Source organism: Taurulus bubalis, assembly GCF_910589615.1.
Source record: "Taurulus bubalis genome assembly, chromosome: 3".
NCBI classification, from domain to species: Eukaryota; Metazoa; Chordata; class Actinopteri; order Perciformes; family Cottidae; genus Taurulus; species Taurulus bubalis.
In genome coordinates this window covers 40,925,415-40,949,774 of record NC_136591.1, presented here as the reverse complement: position 1 = coordinate 40,949,774, position 24,360 = coordinate 40,925,415, and the positions used below count along the sequence as shown (strand labels likewise).

General features: G+C 44.9%; 1 protein-coding gene across 1 annotated transcript; it reads right to left on the bottom strand.

The window, feature by feature from the left end:
* Window positions 1-813: 813 nt before the first annotated feature.
* LOC306733602 (C-type isolectin Sp-CL4-like) lies at window positions 814-4,098 on the bottom strand. The gene is made up of 6 exons (XM_079214871.1): window positions 4,041-4,098; window positions 2,992-3,110; window positions 2,787-2,911; window positions 2,479-2,613; window positions 2,240-2,348; window positions 814-1,035 (listed from the first exon to the last, which is right to left on the bottom strand). The coding sequence occupies exons 2-6, from the start codon at window positions 3,062-3,064 to the stop codon at window positions 968-970; spliced, it is 510 nt and encodes a 169-aa protein (XP_079070997.1). The 5' UTR covers window positions 3,065-3,110; window positions 4,041-4,098; the 3' UTR covers window positions 814-967.
* Window positions 4,099-24,360: the final 20,262 nt, after the last annotated feature.

Here is a 24,360-nt window from a genome sequence, read left to right as displayed (position 1 = left end):
AAAACATAAAACAAATACAGTTCGCACATGAAGAGTTATTGTCATCCTGAATACAGTTGTAGGTATTCGCTTTGTTAACACAGTAAGTAACACTTTTAATAAAATTACAAAAAGGGCAAAAACAAACCATCTTAGAAAACATTATTTATAACAATATGGACAAATCAACTGAAGTCTCTTTAAAATTTTGCGTGACTTTTTTTTTTCTTTGCGTGTGGATTTGACTTGGAAGTGTAATTTCCTATTTTTATGGAACGGTCTTCAACGTCACATGTGACTGAATATGAAGGGTTGTCCCTGAGAGGTGGGGCAATCTCCAGGTCATGAACTTTCAAGTTTTTCATGTATACATTATCAATATACAGTATATTAGTATATATCTTCCACCTAATGCTGCTGTCTGGGTCGTGCGTTTGAGTCCTGTGTTTTTTCCCCTTTGGTTCACCAGTCATAACAGGGACTAAGTAAATAAACAGTAGTATTCAAAGTCTGTCTGAAAGTCTGTTGTGCCCCCTTGTGGTCGAACTGAGAACTCATGCTGAGGACAGGTGGGATGTTTAGCTCTTGTGTGGTTGTGTGGACACATACAACAGACATATATATATATATATATATATATATATATATATATATATATATATATATATATATATATACACATTAAGTAATTGTTGGATTATATGTGTTCATTGGATTATTGATTGGAAGAGACACATTTATGTTGAAAAGAAATGCATGTGGAAGAACTAGGACAAGATTTCAAAACTCATATTGCTCAACCTGAACAAATGAAACAAGACCCTGGAACATGAATGCTGAAGCGTTTATTACTGCAGTAAATGTAAGAGCTTGTGTTTGCAGGTTGTCATGAAGCAGACTGGTCCTCCTGCAGCTCAGCTGATCAGCTGTCCATGTCCACACCGAAAAACACACTGAAAACATGAAAGCAAACATCCGCTGTTGATGATCACTTTTTCTTCGCGCACACAAAGGTCTTCTTCTCTGAGCAGCGGTTATCGTTCCACATTCCCCAGCCTGGAAGAAAGAAAACAGATTATATATTTACATTTATGCTTGTGAGCAGACAGATAATGGACCTCATGAAGGAACAACTATGTGTTAAAGTGATCGTTTCAACTGGATGAAAGTCACATGATCAGGAATAGGTGCACGTTCATGATAAATGATCATCTGTGTAATCAATGCCCCAAAATGACTTTATTAGAACAAATGTTTTTATTCATGATTTGTCTTCTATGTTTCACTCAGTTTTTTACCAACTTTCATTCACAATAATGTCCCAACAGTAAAAAAAAAGAAGCATAATTCCACATCATGAAAATAAATCATAACACATTTAGTATCATTATTTTGACAACTTCTCTTAAATCTCTCCCATGTGTTTATTGTTGAACGGTTCTAGGCCCTATTCTTCATACCTGGCTAATTATGGGTAGTTTTCAGGATAAGATCACGTAGGTCAGGCTTTTCGGTTCCTCAAAGCAAGTTTAGAAAAATCCCCATAGCAACACTTCCCAAAAATGTAAACCTGCTCCAGCGCAGGCTAACTGAAATTCACTGGATAAGCTGGCCACAACTTATGGATGTGTTGAAAGCACTCATAATTAAACATGGGGTCAGTTCAGTCTCATTAATGACAAACGAGCACAGAAAGATTCACAAATATATTTGATTTACAAATGCACACAGAAGGGTTTACAAATACATTCTAATGATTTATATAAATGTAAAAAAAAAAATCACAAATATATTTCTACATTTGTATGTATTTGTGCGTTGATTTTTCTATTTCTTTGTGGATTTGTATGGATTTATTTGTGGATCGCATTGCATTTGTTTGGGGCTTGTTTGAGACTCCCCTGCCGTGCTTGTATTCGCAAATGCATTTTTTTCAATATGGACCTATCCGTAGCCAATCAGATGAGTGCAGCTCATGACCAGTCAGAAGTCAAACAATGGCGTCTGGTACACAAATTGGAGGAGTGCTCAAGTACTCGTATGTATGTGTTCAGGTATAAATGCAGGGCTGTGTATGCAAATCTACAGGTAAAAGATAATAAAGGGTGACTGTATTAGTTTTGTTATGTTTGTTTGTCTGCTGTGTTGTTTTCCTCTTTTTTTCTGAGGCCCGGTGTTCTTCAGCCCTTCTGAATTATTCACGTTTAAAGACAGTTTTTCATTTTCAAAAGTTACTTTTATATAATCCGTGTTCCCTTACCCGGATAATTTTCCTCGACGCAGCCCTCTCGTCCGAGATAATTGTCTGGTTGGTTAGGAGCCCAATTAGTGAACTTGAATTCGGTTCCATCCGTGAACTTGAACCCATCCTGAAGAACTCAAGGTGAGGATCAGTGATGACATGAGACACATTCGGCTCCATGTATCGTCCATCAGGGTCTTTGAGTTCACTGACCAATCTGTCTGATCTCTGACCACAATGAGGCGTTCAATGCTTACCCCGGATCTTTGGGCTCCAATCCAAAAAGGTATGGGAACAGGGACCGCTTGAAACAAGCTCAGACACATCGCATGGTTCTTCTCATCTTCATTGTGTATTGACAACAGTTCACTACCCAAAGAGAGGCAGTGAGCCTGAAACCAACAGAAATGTGAAAGAGTGTTAGTCTTCACCAGAACTTTATCAGAACATATAAGACAGAAAAACAATGAATTTATTTTATTTCTTTCCCGCGTCCTGTGTGTGTGTGTGTGTGTGTGTGTGTGTGTGTGTGTGTGTGTGTGTGTGTGTGTGTGTGTTTTATCACCTGTGCATCCTGGAAGGTCTTTTGAAGAACGACGTATTTCATACAGCGCTTCCCATCAAAGCGGAACCATCCTGCTTCGGCACATTTCGAAGCAACATACTTTACACACATTCCCCAGGGAGGAACTGTGGGGACACAAGTGCTTTAAGGACCAAGTTTCTTGGGTTTTAGTTTGATAATATTGTGCTGATGGTCGTGTACTTACCGGGGCTTATTGCTGTCACAGTGTTGATGATGCCCACCAACAGCAGGACAGCAGTGACCACAGATGGACGCATGACTCAGACCTCGATAACTCTTAGTGCTCCTCAGCTGGAATACGACCTGGACATGCGACAGTTTGAATGTAGAAAAGAATAAATGCTTCAAAAATGTGGTCAAGATAACATAATCACTGGATTGTATTATTGTAATTCAGTGGTGGGCTGTCAGGGCCTGCTAAGCCTTCTCTGCTGGCCTAAACAGAATCACAAAGTTTCAATTTCAATGTAAACTTTTTATAAAACTTTTTTTTAATATAATTAAAAGTAATATTTACTTTATAGTTTAATTGTTTTTCAAAATGCACTACATGTATTATAATATATTTTCCCTATTAGCTTATTTTCTCATTGCACAGCTCCTGTGGTCCTCTGTTGCCTTCAGCTTGAGCTCCTGCATGGCCGCTGTTTAATGATCTGGTTAACAGCGCTCATCCAATCACATTTCACTTCTGTTTCTCTATGAACTCGAGAGCTGATTAAACTATATGAGAAGGCCTGCTAGCATGTGTTTTGCCACAGGGCCCGCTTGACCATTAACGTGCGCTGTGATTGGTCAGTGTGTCATTACACACTCTGGAACTGAAGCGCAAGAAGAAACAATCCTATATTTATCCCCTTGTGTAAATTTGTCTCTACATTTAACCGATCGATAGAATTAAGGAGCAGTGTGCTGCTCTGTGAGGAGACCGGGGAGCAACTGGGTTCAGTGTCTTGCTCAAGGACACTGAGGCATGCGAGCTATGGGGAGACCGGGTATGGAATCGGCTACCTTGTGGTTACGGGACGATCACTCTCTCCATGAGCTACAGCCGCCCCCTCTATCTAAGCTTATCTAAGCTCTCCAAGAACAGAAACAGTAATTCTCCCCATCAGAACACAGAGTTGCTGGTTTCCCGCTGCCTCTATCCGTTAATAATAACAGTGACAAACTAAGTGACTGATGGAGGCAGCGTCAGACCAGCAGCTCCTGTATTCTGTAAAGTGTACTCACCACAGATGTGTTCTGGTTTCTGCTGCTCGTCTGTCTGACTGTCAGGTGGATCTTCTTCTCTCTTATACTCAACTCTCATGCCCTGTGTATGTTCTGCCAATGTGCCCAAATGGATCATTACCATGTGATTATCAGAACAAACAGTAATAAAGTATTCCCATGTCTCTGAGAGACAGACTCTTGTTTAAGGCGTGAGAACAACATTCAGCTGAAACTCTCTTCAGCTGAGTTGAGGTTCTGTTGTATCCCCAGTGACTGATGTCAAAATATCCAAACTGTCACTTTCAGTGTGTTTTCAGCAACAACATTCTCTGATTACACTGGTAGCATAAAATAAATAAGCAATGTAAATGCGTTTGTTTAGTTTCTTTGCTTGTTTGTATATTTCAGACCTAATTCAGTCTAAACTCAGCTCAGCCCAGTTTGGGTCTTTTCCAACTCCCTGACCCAGAAGTGACCCTTTTTAGTTTTAATACCGTCCCTAACAGAGTCTCTCTCTCTGTTAAGACGATGAAGTCTGTAACGAGTTCACTTCAGGTGAGTTACTTTGCCTCTGGCCTGGAAACTGTTAAAATGTTTAATGACCATTTAAATTCACTCCCTTAAAATATTAGGACATTCAGAGCTAGAAGGCAGTTCATGATGATGAGAACCACCAAAGATAGTTTGCTTTGGGCACACTAAATATGTATAGTTGAAGGGTGTATTGGGTTCAGTGACATCGCCACGGGCCTAGAAACTTTTTTAATGTTTAACCAATAGTTAACAGCCCAGAAACAGAAACCCTTGTGAGATCATATGTCATGTCTTGTCAGGTCACATTTTCAATGACCTCACACTGTACACCCCGCTACACATTTATATTACATAGTGTGGACATTCTAGGTCCTGTGTAGCTTCACTCTGTCCTCCGGCCGGCTATAGTGTGTGTGTGCCGTTCCCGCACAAGGTTTTATCCATTGTTGATAAATTAAAGCACCGACACCTGTCTGCTCTCACTTTCCTGCTCCTTTTACTCTGTCTTGTTGAACCAGTCTTTATTTGCTCAAACTCCATCCCAGCTGCAGATTGGGTGCAGGACACAATAAATATATCTTTGCCCGTGTGGTTCCTTATCCCAATTGATCAAGATGGCCAAAAGATTCCAGCCAGCGCCAGGAACAGCCCGTCATTGGCTAGCAAGTGAAGAAATATGGATGTAAAAATGTTACAATGTAATGGCCATCTTGATCAACACACTAAGAGCAGGCCCAGACAGGAGGACAGAGTGAAGCTACACAGGACATACAATGTCCCCACTATCAGGGCCGGAGTGGGAATTTCCGGCTCAAGACGGCCCACTTTTTCCATAGTAGTGGAAATTGGATAAATGAAGCAACAGTTCAGGTCTTACTATCCTGTAGTTTTTTTGTATTAATACCATGGTCCAACAAATAATGTAAAGGTTAAATACAACAATAATAATCCACTTAAGATGAGAAGTTAACAAAACATATTCCACTATTCCACAAGGATAGGTTGATAAATTAACAAAAGCAGAAATAAATAAATAAAACATTTGAAACTTATCCCACTCTTCAACAAAGAGGCATATTGAACTAATGTTTACAGTTCAACACACAGTACAGTGTACAGGTGTACAGTGTGACGTCATTGGAAATGTGTTCTGATATATGCTCTTTACAAAAAATAGCCAAGGACTATGAGTCTGAGTTTGAAAAAACTGTTAATCGTATAATTTTTCTGGAATTAAAAACCCCCAAAAATGCAGCGGGTCCACCAGACCCACGAACACTGCTCCAGTCGGCCCAGAGACGACATGAACCAACGGAGCATTCAAACGTTAATTTAGGGACCATATTTTCCATCCACACCCTTCAACTTTAAATATGTAGTGCAGCCAAAGCAAACTATCTTTGGTGGTTCTCATCATCATCAACTGCCTTCTAGCTCTGAATGTCCTCCTAATATATTAAGGGAGAGAATTTTAATGTTCTTTAAATATTTGATCAGTTTCTAGAACAGAGGCGAAGTCACTCACCTGCACTGAGCTCAAAACGGCAAATAGTCCACATCAACAGGGCGGGGGGACCGACCCGCGCAGCTCCCCCACTTGGAGAGAAAAAGACGCTCCCGTTCAGCAATGCGCTTTTACGGAGCGCCATTCTGGGCTCGGGGAGCGCTCACACGGGGCGCGTGGACCGACCCACTAGCTTCAGCCACCAGCAGACACCCCCGCCCAGCAACGCACAGCTACGCAGCGCCTCTCGGTGGGACGCGTCCTGACTGAGGCACCTGACCAGCCCAACCCCTACGTGTTGTATGTTATCAGCTTCCCTCTGGGGTCAAAAATGACCTCGCCTGGTTTGACTGTTATTTAAAGAATTTAAAGTGGAAACTTCCCCCAATTCTGGATTACACCTTAATAACAACTTCATTCAAACACATTCACAGCCTTTCTTTATTCTATTTTAAATGTCAGGCCATTAATACCTCATTTACATTAACCTTTACCTTGTTTTTGATTTAAAAATAAATAAAATGATCAATTATTCTGACAATAGTTAACGATCAGAGTCTTGTGTGTAGATCATCACAGACTGGTATATGTCAAACTTTAGTGAGGATGCAATTTTTTTATTGGCAGCAAATAATCACACCGCTCAAAACTGACCCCGTCTGGTTTGGCGCTTTATAAAGCATAGCTGCTGCAGCAGAAGTAGAGCTGGAGCAGAACTGCTGGATCTCCAGAACCAATATGGCAATCATCAGAAGAACACTTCAGTTTTTTGGGGTGATGGGGCACCAGAGCATGGGTCTCGGTGAAGGCAAACTTGGATGAGAACCGAGCCTGTCCTTTTTGGACACCAGTGCAGGGGGAAGCTCAGCTCAGTCCTCCGTACTGTCCCCACCATGTACAGCTGTCTTTTCAGCAGCTGCAGGCCGAGGGCATGTGAAGTGAAGAAGTTGTCACAGGTGATCGTTTTCCCCTGGAAACCTTCTGTCTGATGGTTTTCTGACTGCGCACCAGCAGGTTTGCCGGTGTATACTTGCATGTTCCAAGCAAAGCTGGACCTGGCATCGCATGTTGCCCATATTCTTCATCCCATATTTCCCTGCGGTGACCTCTGAAGGGGACCAGCTGCTCATCCACAGTCACATCAGTGCTGGATCGAACATCCACGGCAGGAGAGGCACCCACTTGTCCCGAACGTCTCCAGTGGGAGCAAGTTTGTCTTGTGCACCGCGATCTTCTCTTGTGTCTTTATTATCGAATCGAATCACTCTTGAGATTTCATGAAGCATCTTGAGTGTCATGGTAGCACTCGGCATGCCATTAACTAGCTGTAGCTTCTTTACTGGATCGGTACACGCCAGCATGAAAGAAGAAGAAGTAGCATGTTGTCTGTATGTTGGATCTATCACCTCATCATTCTTTTCCTTCTCTTCTGACCCTGAATCCTCCTCATCTGTTGATTCCTCCTCATGATGCTCAGCATTGTCCTCCTGCTCATTCTTTTCCACAACATAGTTCAAAATGGGCTCACAAGCCTCCTGTGCAGTAAAGCGCTTCTGCCTCCTCATGGTGCTGTCTGTCTCTCTCTCAAATGGGAAAGACCCAACACCTGTGAGAAAAGACCTGTTTTTTGTTGTTGTCGTAACCATTGCGTGACCCCACACATCACACATCCAAGATCAAAGATGTTTTAGAAAGCATATGGGGTGACAAGTTGCCCCATTGCACCACTTTGTGCTCTGGGGTCTTTTTGACACACACACACACACACACACCCTTCAACTTTGACGACACTGGCAGAACATACACATGTCCACAGGGCATGAGAGTTGAGTATAAGAGAGAAGAAGATCCACCTCACTTCTAAACATCGGAGTGAACCCTTTAATGCTACTTAAAGAGATGATTTATAATAATACAATCCAGTGATTATGTTATCTTCACCACATTAAGCGTTCATTCTTTTCTACATTCAAACTGTCGCATGTCCAGGTCGTATTCCAGCTGAGGAGCACTAAGAGTTATCGAGGTCTGAGTCATGCGTCCATCTGTGGTCACTGCTGTCCTGCTGTTGGTGGGCATCATCAACACTGTGACAGCAATAAGCCCCGGTAAGTACACGACCATCAGCACAATATTATCAAACTAAAACCCAAGAAACTTGGTCATTGAAGTACTAGTGTTTTTACAGATGAGTTTGAGGATCTGTGCCGGAGTGTTGATTTGTGTGATGATCATATTGCATGGATCAAATATAATCAGGGTCACTGTATGCAATACTTTAAGATTCCCAAAACTTTTCAGGAGGCCCAGGTGAACACACACTCTCACACACACACACACACACACACACACACACACACACACACACACACACACACACACACATGCACATGAAAAAAGAAGATCAATTCATCCTTTTCTTGTCTTATATGTTCTGATAAAGTTCTGGTGAAGACTAACACTCTTTCACATTTCTGTTGGTTTCAGGCTCACTGCCTCTCTTTGGGTAGTGAACTGTTGTCAATACACAATGAAGATGAGAAGAACCATGCGATGTGTCTGAGCTTGTTTCAAGCGGTCCCTGTTCCCATACCTTTTTGGATTGGAGCCCAAAGATCCGGGGTAAGCATTGAACGCCTCATTGTGGTCAGAGATCAGACAGATTGGTCAGTGAACTCAAAGACCCTGATGGACGATACATGGAGCCGAATGTGTCTCATGTCATCACTGATCCTCACCTTGAGTTCTTCAGGATGGGTTCAAGTTCACGGATGGAACCGAATTCAAGTTCACTAATTGGGCTCCTAACCAACCAGACAATTATCTCGGACGAGAGGGCTGCGTCGAGGAAAATTATCCGGGTAAGGGAACACGGATTATATGGATATACGTTTTGAATATGAAAACATTTAAGGGAGATTTAAGAGAAGTTATCATGCTACTGATTCTAAATTTGTTTGCCGATTTTCATGATGTGAAATTCTTCTTTTTACTGTTGGGACATTATTGTGAATGAAAGTTGCCCAAAAACAGAGTGGAACATGAACATAAAATATTAAGTTTATTAAGTATGGAAGATACTTAATAAACAAAAAAACAATAAAACATTTGGCCTTATAAAGTAATTTTGGGGCGATGATTACACAGATTGCCAGGCCGGGATTCCAATCAGGACTCAAAAGCTGAGGTGTCAGTGAGCAGACTTTATCAATGAAAACAAAAACCCTCCTAAGAGGTGGAGGCTAAACAAAGTACTAAGAAACAAAAAGCTGGACTAGGAAAGTTACAACAAAAATCGCTCTTTCGAGGTAGGATTACACTTACTACTACTATACTATACTTACTAAAGCGCATGAGGGTAATGGGGAACAGGTGGAACCAATCAGGGATCAGGGGAGACGATCAGACCGGTGACACATGAGGAAGGGCAAGTGACCTGAAACGAGAGGAGAGTCAGGCTTCAAAATGAAACAGGAAGTTACGAGACAAAAACCCAAGACAAGACAACCCTCACACATCCTCACTGTGACACAGATGATCGTTCATCATGAACGTGCACCAACTCCTGATCATGTGACTTTCATCAAGTTGAAACGATCACTTTAACACATACATGTTCCTTCATGAGGTCCATTATCTGTCTGCTCACAAGAGGAAATGTACATATATGATCTATGTTTTATTTATTCCAGAAGAGGGAATTTGCATGCATGAAAAAAAAGTGATCATCAACAGCTGATGTTTGCTTTCGGTGTCGACATCAACAGCTGACCAGTCTGCTTCATGACAACCTGCTGTCACGGATCCTGCTGCACGCCCCTTCATCAGCCACTCCCTCCTCGTCAGTCCTCATTTCTTGCACCTGGCCCATCCCTGTCTCACCTGTTGCACATCCCCTCATTAGTCTTTCACTACTTAGGTCCCCTCACTTGCACTTGTCCCCTGCCAGATTGTTTTGTGTTCTTGAACCTAGCTCTCCAGCATTCCTTGTGTGTAACCTGTAGTGACCTGTTTAGTAAACGAATCATATTCCGTACCTCCGCCTTCCTGAGTTGTGCTTTTGGGTCCTTGGATTATCGGGTCGTTACATTACAATCTGGCCAATTATGGACCCAGCACAACCTTCTGCAGCAAGCCGGTTCGAGAGGATCGAGAATGCCCTCCAGCAGCACGAGGCGCAGATGGTCCGCTTCGCTGCGGAGACACGGCAGTCTGCAGCAGTCCAGGAGCAGGCTATGACGGCGATGACCGCCCAGATGCTACAACTGACGACGGTCCTGACCCAGCTGGCAGCCGCTGCGCTGTCTCCTGCCTCTCCACGTCCGGCCTCTCCACCTCCGGTCTCACCAGCGCCTGTGCCAACACACGAGCCTCGTGTGGGTACCCCGGAGCGCTACGCTGGAGAACCTGAGGGCTGCAACCCATACATCACGAACTGCTCCATCCTGTTCTCTCTGCAGCCCCACACCTTCGCCTCGGAGGAGGCTAAGGTAGCCTTCACCATCAACCACCTGACTGACAGAGCGCGACTGTGGGGTACCGCTGAATGGGAGAGACGCACGCCGGCCTGCTCTTCGTTCCTGTTTTCGGCAGAGCTTCGCAAGGTTTTCGGGGCAGTTTCCAAGGGCCCAGATCCAAGCGGGGGACTAGCGGAGCTGCGTCAGGGAGACCGGACTGTGGTAGATTATGCCTTGGAGTTTCGAACAAGAGCACGCCTTAGCGACTGGAACGAGGCAGCACAGTGCGAGGTGTTCTTGACTGGGCTAGCGGAGTATGTTAAAGATGAACTGATCTCTTTTGATTTGCCTGCCAGTTTGGATGGCTTAATAGAATTGACTTCCCGAGTGGACAGACGCATCCAGGCAAGGCGACAGGAGCGACGCAAGGGGGAGACAGATCGCCGCGCTTTCAACCAGCGTCGAGCTCCTCCGGCAGCCACCAGCTTCACCTTGGCCTCTCAACCAGTGGAGGTTGAGCCCGTAACAGGGGAGGTACTGGTGAGCCGAACCACAAGACTCTCTCCCAACCAAAGACCCCTTTTCCACGCTCAGCTGCTACTCGTGAACGGATCACAGACCCTAGCTACGTTCATTGACTCTGGTGCTGATGACAGCTTCATTGACGAGGACCTAGTCCGTCAGCTGGGTATCGAGCGGGTACTGCTGCCATGCCCTGTTCCTGCTAACGCTCTGGACGGCCACCTACTGGGGACTGTGACTCACCAGACCGCACCAGTTCGTATGCTCCTGTCGGGTAACCACCTGGAGACCATTCGGTTTCTTATCCTGCGGTCACCCCAGCATCCACTAAACCTGGGACACCCCTGGCTCCGTCGCCATAACCCCCACATCGACTGGGCCACAGGGGCCATCAGGGAGTGGAGTGCATCATGCCATCTGATCTGCCTGAAACAAGCTGCTGCAGTTCCGCAGTCAGCTGGCCCCAGCTCTGCGTCGGATCTGTCAGGAGTTCCTACTGAGTACCATGACTTTCGGGAGGTATTCAGTAAAGTCAAGGCCGCATCCCTGCCCCCACATCGTCCCTACGACTGCTGCATTAACCTGCAACCAGGCACCACCCCCCCCAGGGGCCGTCTCTACTCCTTATCGGCACCTGAGAGAGAGGCCATGGAGGCGTACATCAGTTCCTCCCTAGCGGCTGGGATCATCCGTCCCTCTTCTTCACCTGCAGGTGCGGGGTTCTTCTTCGTAGGGAAGAAGGACAAGTCACTTAGGCCATGCATTGACTACAGGGGCCTCAATAACATTACCATCAAGAACCGCTACCCACTCCCACTCATCTCTTCTGCCTTTGAGTTGCTGCGAGGGGCGACCATCTTCACCAAGTTAGACCTACGTAACGCCTATCATTTGGTCCGGATCCGAGAGGGGGACGAGTGGAAGACAGCTTTCAACACCCCCACTGGACATTATGAGTACCTGGTGATGCCCTTCGGTCTGACTAATGCCCCAGCCGTCTTCCAGGCACTGGTGAACGATGTGCTGAGAGACATGCTGAACAAGCAGGTATTTGTCTACCTTGATGACATTCTCATCTTCTCGAGGTCCCGAGAGGAGCACATCCACCATGTTCAATCGGTCCTCCAACGCCTCCTGAGGAATTCCCTGTTTGTGAAGGCAGAGAAGTGCGAGTTTCACGTCTCTTCTGTCTCCTTTCTGGGCTACATCGTGGGACAGGGGATTGTGCAGATGGACCCTGCCAAGGTGTCAGCGGTGACGTCCTGGCCCATCCCTGACTCGCGTAAGCAGCTGCAACGATTCCTGGGATTCGCCAATTTCTATCGGCGGTTTATCCGCAGCTAGAGCACTGTGGCTGCCCCACTCACGGCACTTACCTCATCTAGAGTGCAGTTTCGGTGGTCACCTTCAGCTGAGGAGGCCTTCCAGAACCTGAAGGCCCGGTTTACGTCGGCTCCCATCCTGCAAGTCCCCGACCCAGAGAGACAGTTTGTGGTGGAGGTGGACGCCTCCGATGTAGGGGTGGGGGCCATCCTGTCCCAGCGGTCTGCCAGCGACCAGAAGCTCCACCCATGCGCCTTCTTTTCCAGGCGGCTCTCACCGGCAGAGAGCAACTATGACGTGGGGAACCGAGAGCTGCTTGCCGTTAAGATGGCCCTTGAGGAGTGGCGTCACTGGCTTGAGGGGACCAGTCTGCCATTTCTGTGTTGGACTGATCACAAGAACCTTGAGTACATTCAGTCCGCTAGGAGACTGAACTCTCGGCAAGCCAGATGGTCTCTGTTTTTTACCCGGTTTAACTTTTCCCTCTGTTACCGGCCCGGAACCCGTAACGTCAAGCCGGACGCCCTGTCACGTCAGTTTGTGGACAAGGGGGGTTCCACCCCTTGCACTGACAAGATCCTGTCTGCCCCTGTTCTGGTTGCCTCTATCACCTGGGAGGTAGAGGAGCGAGTCAAGGCTGCCCTGGAGGTCCAGCCCGGGCCGAGCTCCTGTCCCCCTGACCGCCTGTTCGTTCCCCAGACCCTGAGGTCCGAGGTCCTCCAGTGGGCCCATAGCTCCAAGCTCACGTGCCATCCTGGGAGCCAGCGTACTAAGGATGCCTTGCAGCAGAGGTTCTGGTGGGCTACTCTGGAGAAGGATACCCGGGAATTCGTCAACGCCTGCCCTGTCTGCAACCGGCACAAACCTTCCCACCAGGCTCCCGCTGGTTTCCTGCAACCTCTGTCTGTGCCGCATCGGCCCTGGTCTCACATCTCCCTGGACTTTGTGACCGGTCTCCCGCTGTCCAACAAGCATACCACCATCCTAACGGTGGTAGATCGGTTCAGCAAGATGGCCCACTTTGTCCCCCTGCCCAAGCTCCCCTCGGCCAAGGAGACTGCTGAGCTGGTTCTGCTGCATGTCTTCCGGCTTCACGGGCTTCCCACGGATGTAGTCTCCGACCGGGGTCCTCAGTTCACTTCAGTCTTCTGGAGGGAGTTCTGCACACTAATCGGGGCCACAGCCAGCCTGTCATCGGGATTCCACCCACAGTCTAATGGCCAGACGGAGCGCAAGAACCAGGAGATGGAGACAGCTCTACGGTGCTTGGTCTCCGAAACTCCAGCATCCTGGTCCCAGCAGCTCCTGTGGGTGGAGTATGCTCACAACACCTTGACCAGCTCTGCCACTGGAATGTCCCCGTTCCAGTGTGCCTACGGGTTTCAACCTCCATTGTTCTCGGCCTTGGAGAAGGAGGTTTCCTGCCCCTCGGTCCAGGCTTTCGTCCGCCGCTGCCACCGTACCTGGGCCAAGGCCAGAGTTGCGCTCCTCAGCTCAGCCAACCGGTACTCCGCAGCGGCCAATCGGCGCCGCTCCAAGGCCCCCACCTACCAGGTTGGTCAGAAGGTGTGGCTGTCGACCAGGGACCTACCCTTGCGAGTGGAGGCAAAGAAGTTGGCACCCAGGTTCATCGGACCATTCGAGGTCCTGAAGGTCATCAATCCTGCAGCGGTGAGGCTCAAGCTGCCCCGGGCCATGCGGGTCCATCCGTCATTCCACATCTCCAGAGTCAAGCCGGTGCGGGAATGTCCACTGGTCCCTGCAGTACAGCCTCCACCGCCACCGCGGTTCATCGATGGAGGTCTTACCTACACGGTTCGTCGCTTACTTCGTTCCCGCCGTCGTGGGAGAGGGTTACAATACCTGGTAGACTGGGAGGGCTACGGCCCAGAGGAGAGATGCTGGGTCCCGGCCCGACACATTCTGGATGCCCCTCTCATAAGAGAGTTTCACTGCAGCCACCCTGACCAGCCCTCCAAGGGGCCTGTGCCCACGAGGGCTACCCAGCCGAACTCTGCCCCCTCTCTTCCGTCGGCAGAGTCAGACATCGAGGAGGAGCCGTCCTCCGACCAGGACAATCCACCCGCCGATGAGGAGAGGGCGGAGATGTCGGAGGAGTATTAGGCCTCCCTCAGATCCTCTTCGCCAGCGTGGCGATCGCTTTGGGACGTCAGGAGCCGTCCCTTAGAGGGGGGATTCTGTCACAGATCCTGCTGCACGCCCCCTTCATCAGCCACTCCCTCCTCGTCAGTCCTCATTTCTTGCACCTGGCCCATCCCTGTCTCACCTGTTGCACATCCCCTCATTAGTCTTTCACTACTTAGGTCCCCTCACTTGCACTTGTCCCCTGCCAGATTGTTTTGTGTTCTTGAACCTAGCTCTCCAGCATTCCTTGTGTGTAACCTGTAGTGACCTGTTTAGTAAACGAATCATATTCCGTACCTCCGCCTTCCTGAGTTGTGCTTTTGGGTCCTTGGATTATCGGGTCGTTACACCTGCAAACACAAGCTCTGACATTTACTGCAGTAATAAACGCTTCAGCATTCATGTTCCAGGGTCTTGTTTCATTTGTTGGCATTTAGCTTTATAAGTGGTAATCAAGTTCCTTCAGATGCATTTCTTTTTCACGTCACCAATGCAAAACCACTGTTGAAGGTTGCATGATGAAAGCATTCTGTGTGCACTAACCTATTTAAAGGGTAAGTATAATAATGTAGTCTTTCAATCAAAACATTGTATGAAAACACAAATATCCAATTCATTGATTTCCAATAAATATTTACTGAATGCAAGCTATTCATTGTGTCAATAGAGGCCTCTACAAGAATGTGGAAAGCTCCATAAATAGTTCCCCAAAACCCGCCGGCGGGATTGAGAAGCATGTTTTCTTTAAATAATCTCCAAAACTATGCGGTTCATCAAAGCCAGATGGTGCAAACAATGCCACTATTGTTAGATCGTTCAACTTTACGACCGCCCTTAAACACAGTGCGCTTCTGTGATGAAAAAAAAACAACCAAAACTAAGCTTATAAATTGGATTTTTCATCTAATTCTTCTTTAAAATCTCACCCAAAATAAAAGCTTTTCTTGAATCAGATTCTGTAAAAAGCGTTACATGTGGAAGCCGTCATTGAGTTACATGAAAAAAGTTTATTTGGAAACATACAAATTGACTGTATGAATAACCCATATAGAGTAGATACCGTAGCTGAGGTGGTCGTCAACTGTCTCTGTCCATGGTGCTGAACTCAGCCCAGATAGTCGGACCCCACTGGCCCATCTGATAGATTCATATCTCATCATCTAGACGTGGTATTTTCTTATGCGTTCACACCAAAATGTGAATTTTTACACCGTGAAGATCCAGTTAGATCCAGTTCTACCAGTGGAGGGCCGTCAGGGCCAGCTAAGCCTTCACTGCTGGCCTAAACAGAACCACAAAGTTATAACTATTTTATAATTAAATTTTGTTTCACCAATACATGTATTATAATTATTTTCCCCTATTAGCTTATTTCTCATTGCACAGCTCCTGTCTTCCTTAACGAAGAGGAGATGTAGGAGCAAGAGAGGGAGGAGGAAGCAGGCCGTTGAGATGTGCAGAACAGATTAGATCCTTTAGTGAATCAGGCGGCTGAGAAGCTGACCTACCGGATCCTCTCAGGGGTCAGGGGGCCATGAATTAGACTGTTAGGTTGAGGGTTCTTCCGGGTCACAGGAAGGTTTGTTCTCTTTACAGAGTAAAAACGATGGGTGCGTGTTTTATTTTCCTTAATATGATCTATAATGATATAATCTAGTGATGCTCCGGGTCGACGAGAACGGGTCTGAGTGAGACCGTGACCCACTTTTGCATAAGAGTACGGTACACTGGAGATACTCTTGACAAATAATCAATGCTTGGCAAGTGTTAAATATGAATTTAGAAAAATTAAACTATGGTGACTCTTCAATGACCTTTGTATTAAAGTGATGATAAAAGGTTGATTTGTACCATGTGTGTGTGTGAGGACTGAGAGGATGAGCGGAAACGAGGCTGATAAGACTGCAGGGTAAAAAAGGAGAAGTAACACAGGAAAGAGCGGAGGTTCAAGAACGCCCAGGGCTTCAGCCCCTCAGATTAAGGGATGTCCGAGTTGAAATTTGGAACAGAATAATACATTTTGGGGAGTTGCGTTTGAGCGAGTTAGGTGATCAGAGGTAGCGATACTTTGGTGGTGACGGTCGGATCTCGTGTTGCTTGGTGACTTATTTTACTGTTCAGTTATTTATATATAAATAAATAAACGGTTAACGTGCAGGACTAACACTGCAGTGATAAAGAGCCCACCAGCCTAAACTGTTTAATACTCTCCACAGGCTGAAAGGACATCCAGCCGACTTGAGGAGCAAGAACCTGAAGGAGCCTCTTCTTTCACTCGGTTCTAATATCTTACAACCATGATTAATAACTTCTCTCAGTCGCCCCATCCCGGTTCTGGCAGCTCTACCGAGAACAATCAAACAAACTCAGAGCTCTTTTCTCCCAGAGAGGAATATTTGGGTGAAGAGGGTTCTTTATGGAACCTTCAGAGTTCAAAAGAGTCATTGATGAAGTCATCTTCAGAAACGAAAGGTTCTGGGTTTAATTGACATTCATAAATCATTTGCATGTATAATAATAATTTCTCGCGAATACAGGTATACAACGTTTCATGTGCAGGTAAAAAAAAAAAAAACTTTCTTTGGATGTTGGAGGATGAAGGACAGAAATTGCCTGTCTGTGGCCGCCTGTCGCCCTCTGGTGGACAAACTACGCCCCGGCAACACAGCTTCCTAAACGTTTCACCTGGAGAGATGTCCAGTTTATCTCAGGGCTCATATAGAGACAACCATTCAGGCTCACATTCACACCTACGGGCCACTTTAGATTCTCCAATTTACCTGAGCTGCATGTCTTTGGACACTGCAGTTGGTTTGGTTCCTGACTTTTCCATCCCAAAAGTGCTGTTTCCTCCCATGAAGTACATGTGAGACACAGTTGTGGGACATTAATACAATTTCAGTCACAATGAAAAATATGATGAGACCCTGGTTGTTTGCTGCTGCTGCACCTGTGAAAGTCAGTGAGGGAAAGTCTCCAGTAAACATCTGCAATCAGGACTTGTCTGACCTGGTAAGCACCAGGATGTAAAGATTAAAGACAAATCTAGCTGAGGCCACACCTCCACGGACATTTATAGGCAAACTTCTTTCAAAGCTTCAGTTATCACTCAGATTCTGTTTTGGCAGCTTTCGTGAAGCTCTGATCTAAGATGGTGAGTTTTTCCTGGTTTATTTTCAATGGCTGCTGCAAATCACAATTATTATAATAGTCTTTTCTTTTGGTAAATGAAAGACCAAACACTAAAAAGGATATTTAGTTCGTAATCATCAATCAAATCCTCACATTTGAGGAACAGGAACAAACTGATTTGGAGCATTTTTGCATGAAAAAACAACTCAAATCATTTAAAATATGTTCTTTTCAAAACTTATGATAGTTTTTGATTTGTGAAGGGAGTTGTATTAACCCCAAAGCTTGTGAACATGCATCCGAATAAAACAAATTACCATTCTTTGGATCAACCCTAAAAAATGTATAACTTCTTAATACATTACAAACAACCAAATATATTTCTTAATGTGTAAAATCTGCTCATCAGGTGGAACGATTGATGCATCAAATAATAAGATTAATAACATTAAAGATACAACTCTAGCTCAAATTGACATTAAACATGAAATACTTTGATTAAACTATCTAATTGAGCCAATGCCCTGTGATGCTGGACTCAATTGTATATTTAGAATCACAACAAAACTAAAACTAATCCACCCAAGTGACAGAGTGTGTGTGTGTGTGCATGTGTGTGTGTGTGTGTGCATGTGTGTGTGTGTGTGTGTGCATGTGTGTGTGTGCATGTGTGCGTGTGTGTGTGTGTCCATTAACATTACTTTTTCATGTTTTTTATTATTCAGTGACAGACATAATCAGTGTACGGCAGGTGTTTTTCTTTAATTTCCGCAACTAAACAATATTTGTATACATCTATACAACACGTATTGCTTCAAGATGCTGTAAAAATACGAATATATCTGCGTCCATTCTAAATGAATCGGCATATTCATAGAAGCACTTCCTTGAAGAAAGTTGTTCCCAGGTGTGTCGCTCCAGGAAAGGACGATCTGGTTTCCTTTGTGACGCCTTCTTCGTTTCCTTCCAGGAACAGCAGAGTAGAGTGAACTTGGGAAAGCCCCGCAGAACTTGACCGCTGGTGGGTTGGCAATAATTAACAACAAGGTGAAACCTTTATATCCGCCCCCCGAAAAAAATAGAAACTGCAGCAACAGCTTATGACCAAGGACGTTTGCACATGCAAGCAATTTGACAATAAACAGTGCAAAAGAATAAAGACATCATAAAAAATAAGAAAATTTGCAATAGAATACGAAAAAAAATCTGTTATTAATTCAGCTTTATATTCCTGTAAAATTTAACGAAAAACGCCTATCCAGGTATACCCAAAGTAAATTGCAAGCTGTACTTGAACTATGTGGAGTAAATGCATGGTCTTGGTCTCTTTTGAAAGGTAACAATCTGAAGCTTTTTTCCCTCAATAGTCAGAATCACTTTAAGTGCTGCTGACACTGAGTTATATGAGTTTGAACACACTAAAGTATAAGGTTTTTATTTCCGCCTGAACATTTCTTTGTAAATAGATGCCTGTAGATGACTATAAATGGGACTTATGGACTGGAAAACACAATGGGACCATAGCCTGAAGCCTTTTCTAGTCTAAGTAAAAAGTTGATAACAATATCACAGAAAATTAATATTTTACACATGTTTTTCTAATGAAATGTCTAGGCGTTTTTTCATTTCAAGACTGAAAATATTCCTGATATACATACTATATACCTATTAAAAAGGCTTGTAGTCTTGCAAACTTATAGAGGTACTATTCATATATACAACCAGTATTGCTGACACAGAGAAAATGAAGTATGAATGCATGTTTATGCTAATTCAATGACAGACTGAAGCTTTATCAGCAACTGTCTCTTCTCATCAAATTGAAGGCTGTTGGGATTATTTGCCCCCCCTCTTCCCGCTACTCGTTGTTTAAGGAATTTCATTGGCTGTCCGAAACGCCTGTCATCTGAGCTGTATGACGTGACAGGCTTGAGCCACGTAAGAAAATAGAGGCTGAGCCTGAACTTCAACGTAGCTTCTGGTTGGGTAATGTAGCTTGTCAGTCAGGACATGAAGCTCCTATTGGTTCAAGTGGGGTCTCATTAGAAACGTTAGATTTCCGCGGACATGTTTGGTGCCGAGTTTGTAGCTGTGCGCTGTGCAAAGGTGCTTTTTTCCCGTTTTTCTTTCATATCTTCCAGCTGATATCAAATGATGCAACGCCAGTTGGTGGATATTTATGGATGTAATCACATGTTTTGGTCTAAATCTTTTATGGGATTTATTTTTATTGGACCTTTACGACGTAACAACGCCGTTTTTGTTGGAATGTTATGGATTTATGGATCAATATGAGGCGTCATCGGTGAGTTGCCTGGATTTTGCTATCGTTTGTTTGTTTGTTGTTGTCTGACAAAAGTCTCCTTTGTAGCTGCTGTGGTGGTCTGATCTTGAAACGGGCTACACAGCTGGAATCACAAGAATCATAGGTTTCCATACACTTATGGCACTCGTACCGAACTATAAATAGGGGGTACAGTGTACACTAGAATGTACAGTAAAAGACGCCCGCGGGACGGCAGAACATTAAGATACCCAAATATGTCAAATAAACTGAATTAAATTAAATTAAACTGAACTAAATCAGCTGTGTTCATGTAGCGTGTGGAAGACATACAGGTAACCAGGGGTGGAATGTAGCCAAGCAATGGTCATTTCTGATGGGCCCGGTTCCTCGTACCCGGTTCAACTATGTCGATCAAATGTCCTACTATCCAGCTTTAATTACCCCGATGATTGACGTCAGGTTTTCTCGGTTTCTCAAAGGCTGATCCGCGCTCAAACAGTCTTGAACCAGACGTCAGTCATCAGGATAATTGCGTTTGCCCGTCTTAGTTCAAAAGGGGAAAAAGTCGATCACTAAAACTATTATTTTCAAATAAGACCAGAGAAAGAGCCTCTTTTTTTCTCCGCTGAGCAGCAGGAGATGATCATGAACGCATATGAAGAAGTTAATACCAAGTGTGAACGCAGCATAACACCACCCCCGCTGCGAGGGCTATGGTTTTAACAGGTTGCACAAACTCTGGTGCTCACTGTAATGTTTGACATTCTTTGTTCTGTCCTCTGCACAACAAACACACAGGTGATTTCACTAAAGAGATGGACGCTCATGCCCCTCGCCGCCTTCCTCTTCCTGTCCGTCATTCCCACTGTAGCTGAAGTGGTGGACTCGATGTCCGACTGCGACCAGTTTCTTCTGGGAGGGAACTCGCCACACGTCCCAGGCATATTGGAGGGTGGGATCATCCTGGACCCGAAGCGATACAAACCCATTTGCCAGACTTTCAAGAACAAGCCGCGGTTTGTGACGCTCTACGACACCGAGAACAGGATCCCAGTGTTTTCTGCGTACAAGTACAGAGGGGGAGGAGTCAAGTCTCTGTCCAGAAGACCCACGTTTAGAATAGAGATACAGGTATGTTTTTCTTTTTTTAACTTCTTAACAATCCTTGAATTAAAATCTCTATATGATATGCAGAGCATTAATTTAGCAGCAAACAACTATGATCGATGTAAAGTAGTGGCGGGCCGTGCGTTTGAGACCGAGGCCTTCAGTGACGTGTGTCCACAAAAAAAAAACGACCCGCGCGGGTATTGCTCACTACACAGCGTTCATACAGACTGTCACTCTGCTATACAGACGATTTATTTGCACTATTACGGGCATGGAGGTCACACTGGGTGTGTGGACCGACCTGCGGAGCTATTTTAACCGTATAAGCAATTTATTCTAAAAAAAAAAGAAACGTTTTTTTAAACGTTTCTTTAATTATCTCCGCAACCACATGGTTGTTTAACTTCATCTAAATTGCTACTATACCGTAACCCTTGTGAGAAGAGACATGTTGTATATACAAACACCATTTCCCCCTATTAGTACCTGCAAAGTCACAAAACGGCCCAAGTTTTTTTCTTTCTTTTTTCAGCGGACATTTCTGAGTCCTTTGACGAGCAGAAACTCAGCCTCCAGCCTCGCCGTTGCTGCGTCGGACAATGCATGTTGTCCAAATCAAGCACAAGTCACATTTAGTCATAACAAAACAATCCAACAAAACCGCAGCACTGAAACTCAGCGCTGTGGCTTGTTTATGATTAAATACGACTGCAGGTGTAAAAAAACAACCAGCATTTCTTTTACCAGATGCACATAACCCTCCGTAACCCTCTGTGCGAAAGGCGTCATCAGTAAATCCACCAGCAAGTCCTGAGATTCTAGGTTCTAGGTTCGAGATTCTAGCTTCTTCTCCTTCTTTCGTATTTGCCCTACTGACCAATCACAGTGCATGTTAATGGTCACGCTGGGCCACTGACCAATCACACGTCTACGCCATTTTGCAGGCGCTGCACGTCAAAGAATCCGCCTAGCTTCTCAAACTAAAGATCTGATTGGTTGAAAGATCTGAAGACCATGACAATCAACCACAACGTACACTCTCAGTGTACTTTAATCTGCATATATATTTACTTATATTTATAATAATTATATTTATTAATTAGATATATTTATATTACCATCAGGCTGGAGTTAGGGTTTGTTTTTTCATCTCTTCAGCAAATTCCCACTTCAAGAGGGAGACAACAACCTTTTTTAAATGTGAATGGTCTCAAGAAAAGTGTCTCTTTCTCTGTTAAAAAGAGAGATGTGCCTTTAATCTAATGGTCAACAGACTATTAGTAAATATCAATTGACCTTCGGAAGTCGTTGCATCTTGTACGTTAATATACTGATCACGAAGATAACCTCTCAATGTTGTTTTCACCATTTACAAATGGTTTATTTTTAAATGACTGTAATAAAAGAAATCGGAACATTCAGATTAAATCAAATTAGTTTGGGTTATTTGAAATCATTCAAATCTGGAAGTTTATTTTATCATAAATTAAACTTTCAGATAAAATATGAGTTTCACTGACTGAGCCCTCTAACCTTTGCAGCTTGAAGAAAGAAACACCAACAACATGATGGATGAAGGATACCGCCATCAGGCCTGTAACAGTGACTATGCAAACAACAACAGAGGCTATAATAGGGGACATTTATTTCCATCTTCTCATGCATTTGATACGGATGATAAAAACTCAACATTCACCCTGACAAACGCCGTTCCACAAGCAGTGACTTTCAACGGTGGCAGCTGGGAAACCATGGAGAAATGCATCAAATGCTTCATGAACAAGCACTGCATCAACAATAATAATGTCGCTGAAGGCTTTGTTGTGACTGGAGCGCAGCCCAGCAACAACAACAAACTAAATGGAAGGGTTAATATCCCTTCCACTTTATGGTCAGCACTCTGCTGTTACAGTAACAAAAGGAAAATGTGGCTGGCAAGTGCACACTGGGGCAACAATGTTGCAGAACCTAAATCTAAATATCTGCAGACAAAGACTTTGGCTGAACTCTATCAACAACTAAGCACAGTGAACTCAAGATTTGAGACGTTTCCCGGATCACAGTGTCCTCTCCACGCAACTGCTCCCAAGTTTTACGCTGAAATGAAAGCAGATAAAGATTGCGAATGCCCACCGCAAGATTCAACCACATCTGCCCCTCCCAGTACCACCGCTGCTACTCCCACCTCAAGCACCACTGTACATACAAGTATAGACAAGACAACTACTATTTCACCAACAACCACAGTCCCTACAACCACTACTACGTCTACTACAAGAGTTACTACTACCACTACTACAACCACCACCAAAACTACCACGAGAAAGAAGAACGATTCAGATAATGAGAACAATAACCAAGGAGGAAACAATCAAGGAGGCGGTGCAGCAGGAGGTGGTGCAGCAGGAGGTGGTGCAGCAGGAGGTGGTGCAGCGGGAGGTGGTGTAGCGGGAGGTGGTGCAGCGGGAGGTGGTGCAGCGGGAGGTGGTGCAGCGGGAGGTGGTGCAGCAGGAGGTGGTGCAGCGGGAGGTGGTGCAGCAGGCACCAACACAACCAACCAGACATCCACGACCTTCATTCCTCCAACTTCAGAGCCCCAAACCAACACAACCAACCAGATATCAACAACCTTCATTCCTGCAACTTCTCAGCCCCAAACCAACACAACCAACCAGACATCAACAACCTTCATTCCACCAACTTCTCAGCCCCAAACCAACACAACCAACCAGACATCAACGACCATCATTCCACCAACTTTTGAGCCCCAAACCAACACAGCCAACCAGACATCAACAACCTTCATTCCACCAACTTTTGAGCCCCAAACCAACACAGCCAACCAGACATCAACAACCTTCATTCCACCAACTTCAGAGCCCCAAACCAACACAACCAACCAGACATCAACAACCTTCATTCCACCAACTTCTGAGCCCCAAACCAACACAACCAACCAAATATCAACGACCTTGATTCCTGCAACTCCACAGCCCCAAACCAACACAACCAACCAGACATCAACAACCTTCATTCCACCAACTTCAGAGCCCCAAACCAACACAAACAACCAGACATCAACGACCTTCATTCCACCAACTTCAGAGCCCCAAACCAACACAACCAACCAGACATCAACAACCTTCATTCCACCAACTTCAGAGCCCCAAACCAACACAAACAACCAGACATCAACGACCTTCATTCCACCACCTTCTGAGCCCCAAACCAACACAACCAACCAAATATCAACGACCTTGATTCCTGCAACTCCAGAGCCCCAAACCAACACAACCAACCAGACATCAACAACCTTCATTCCAC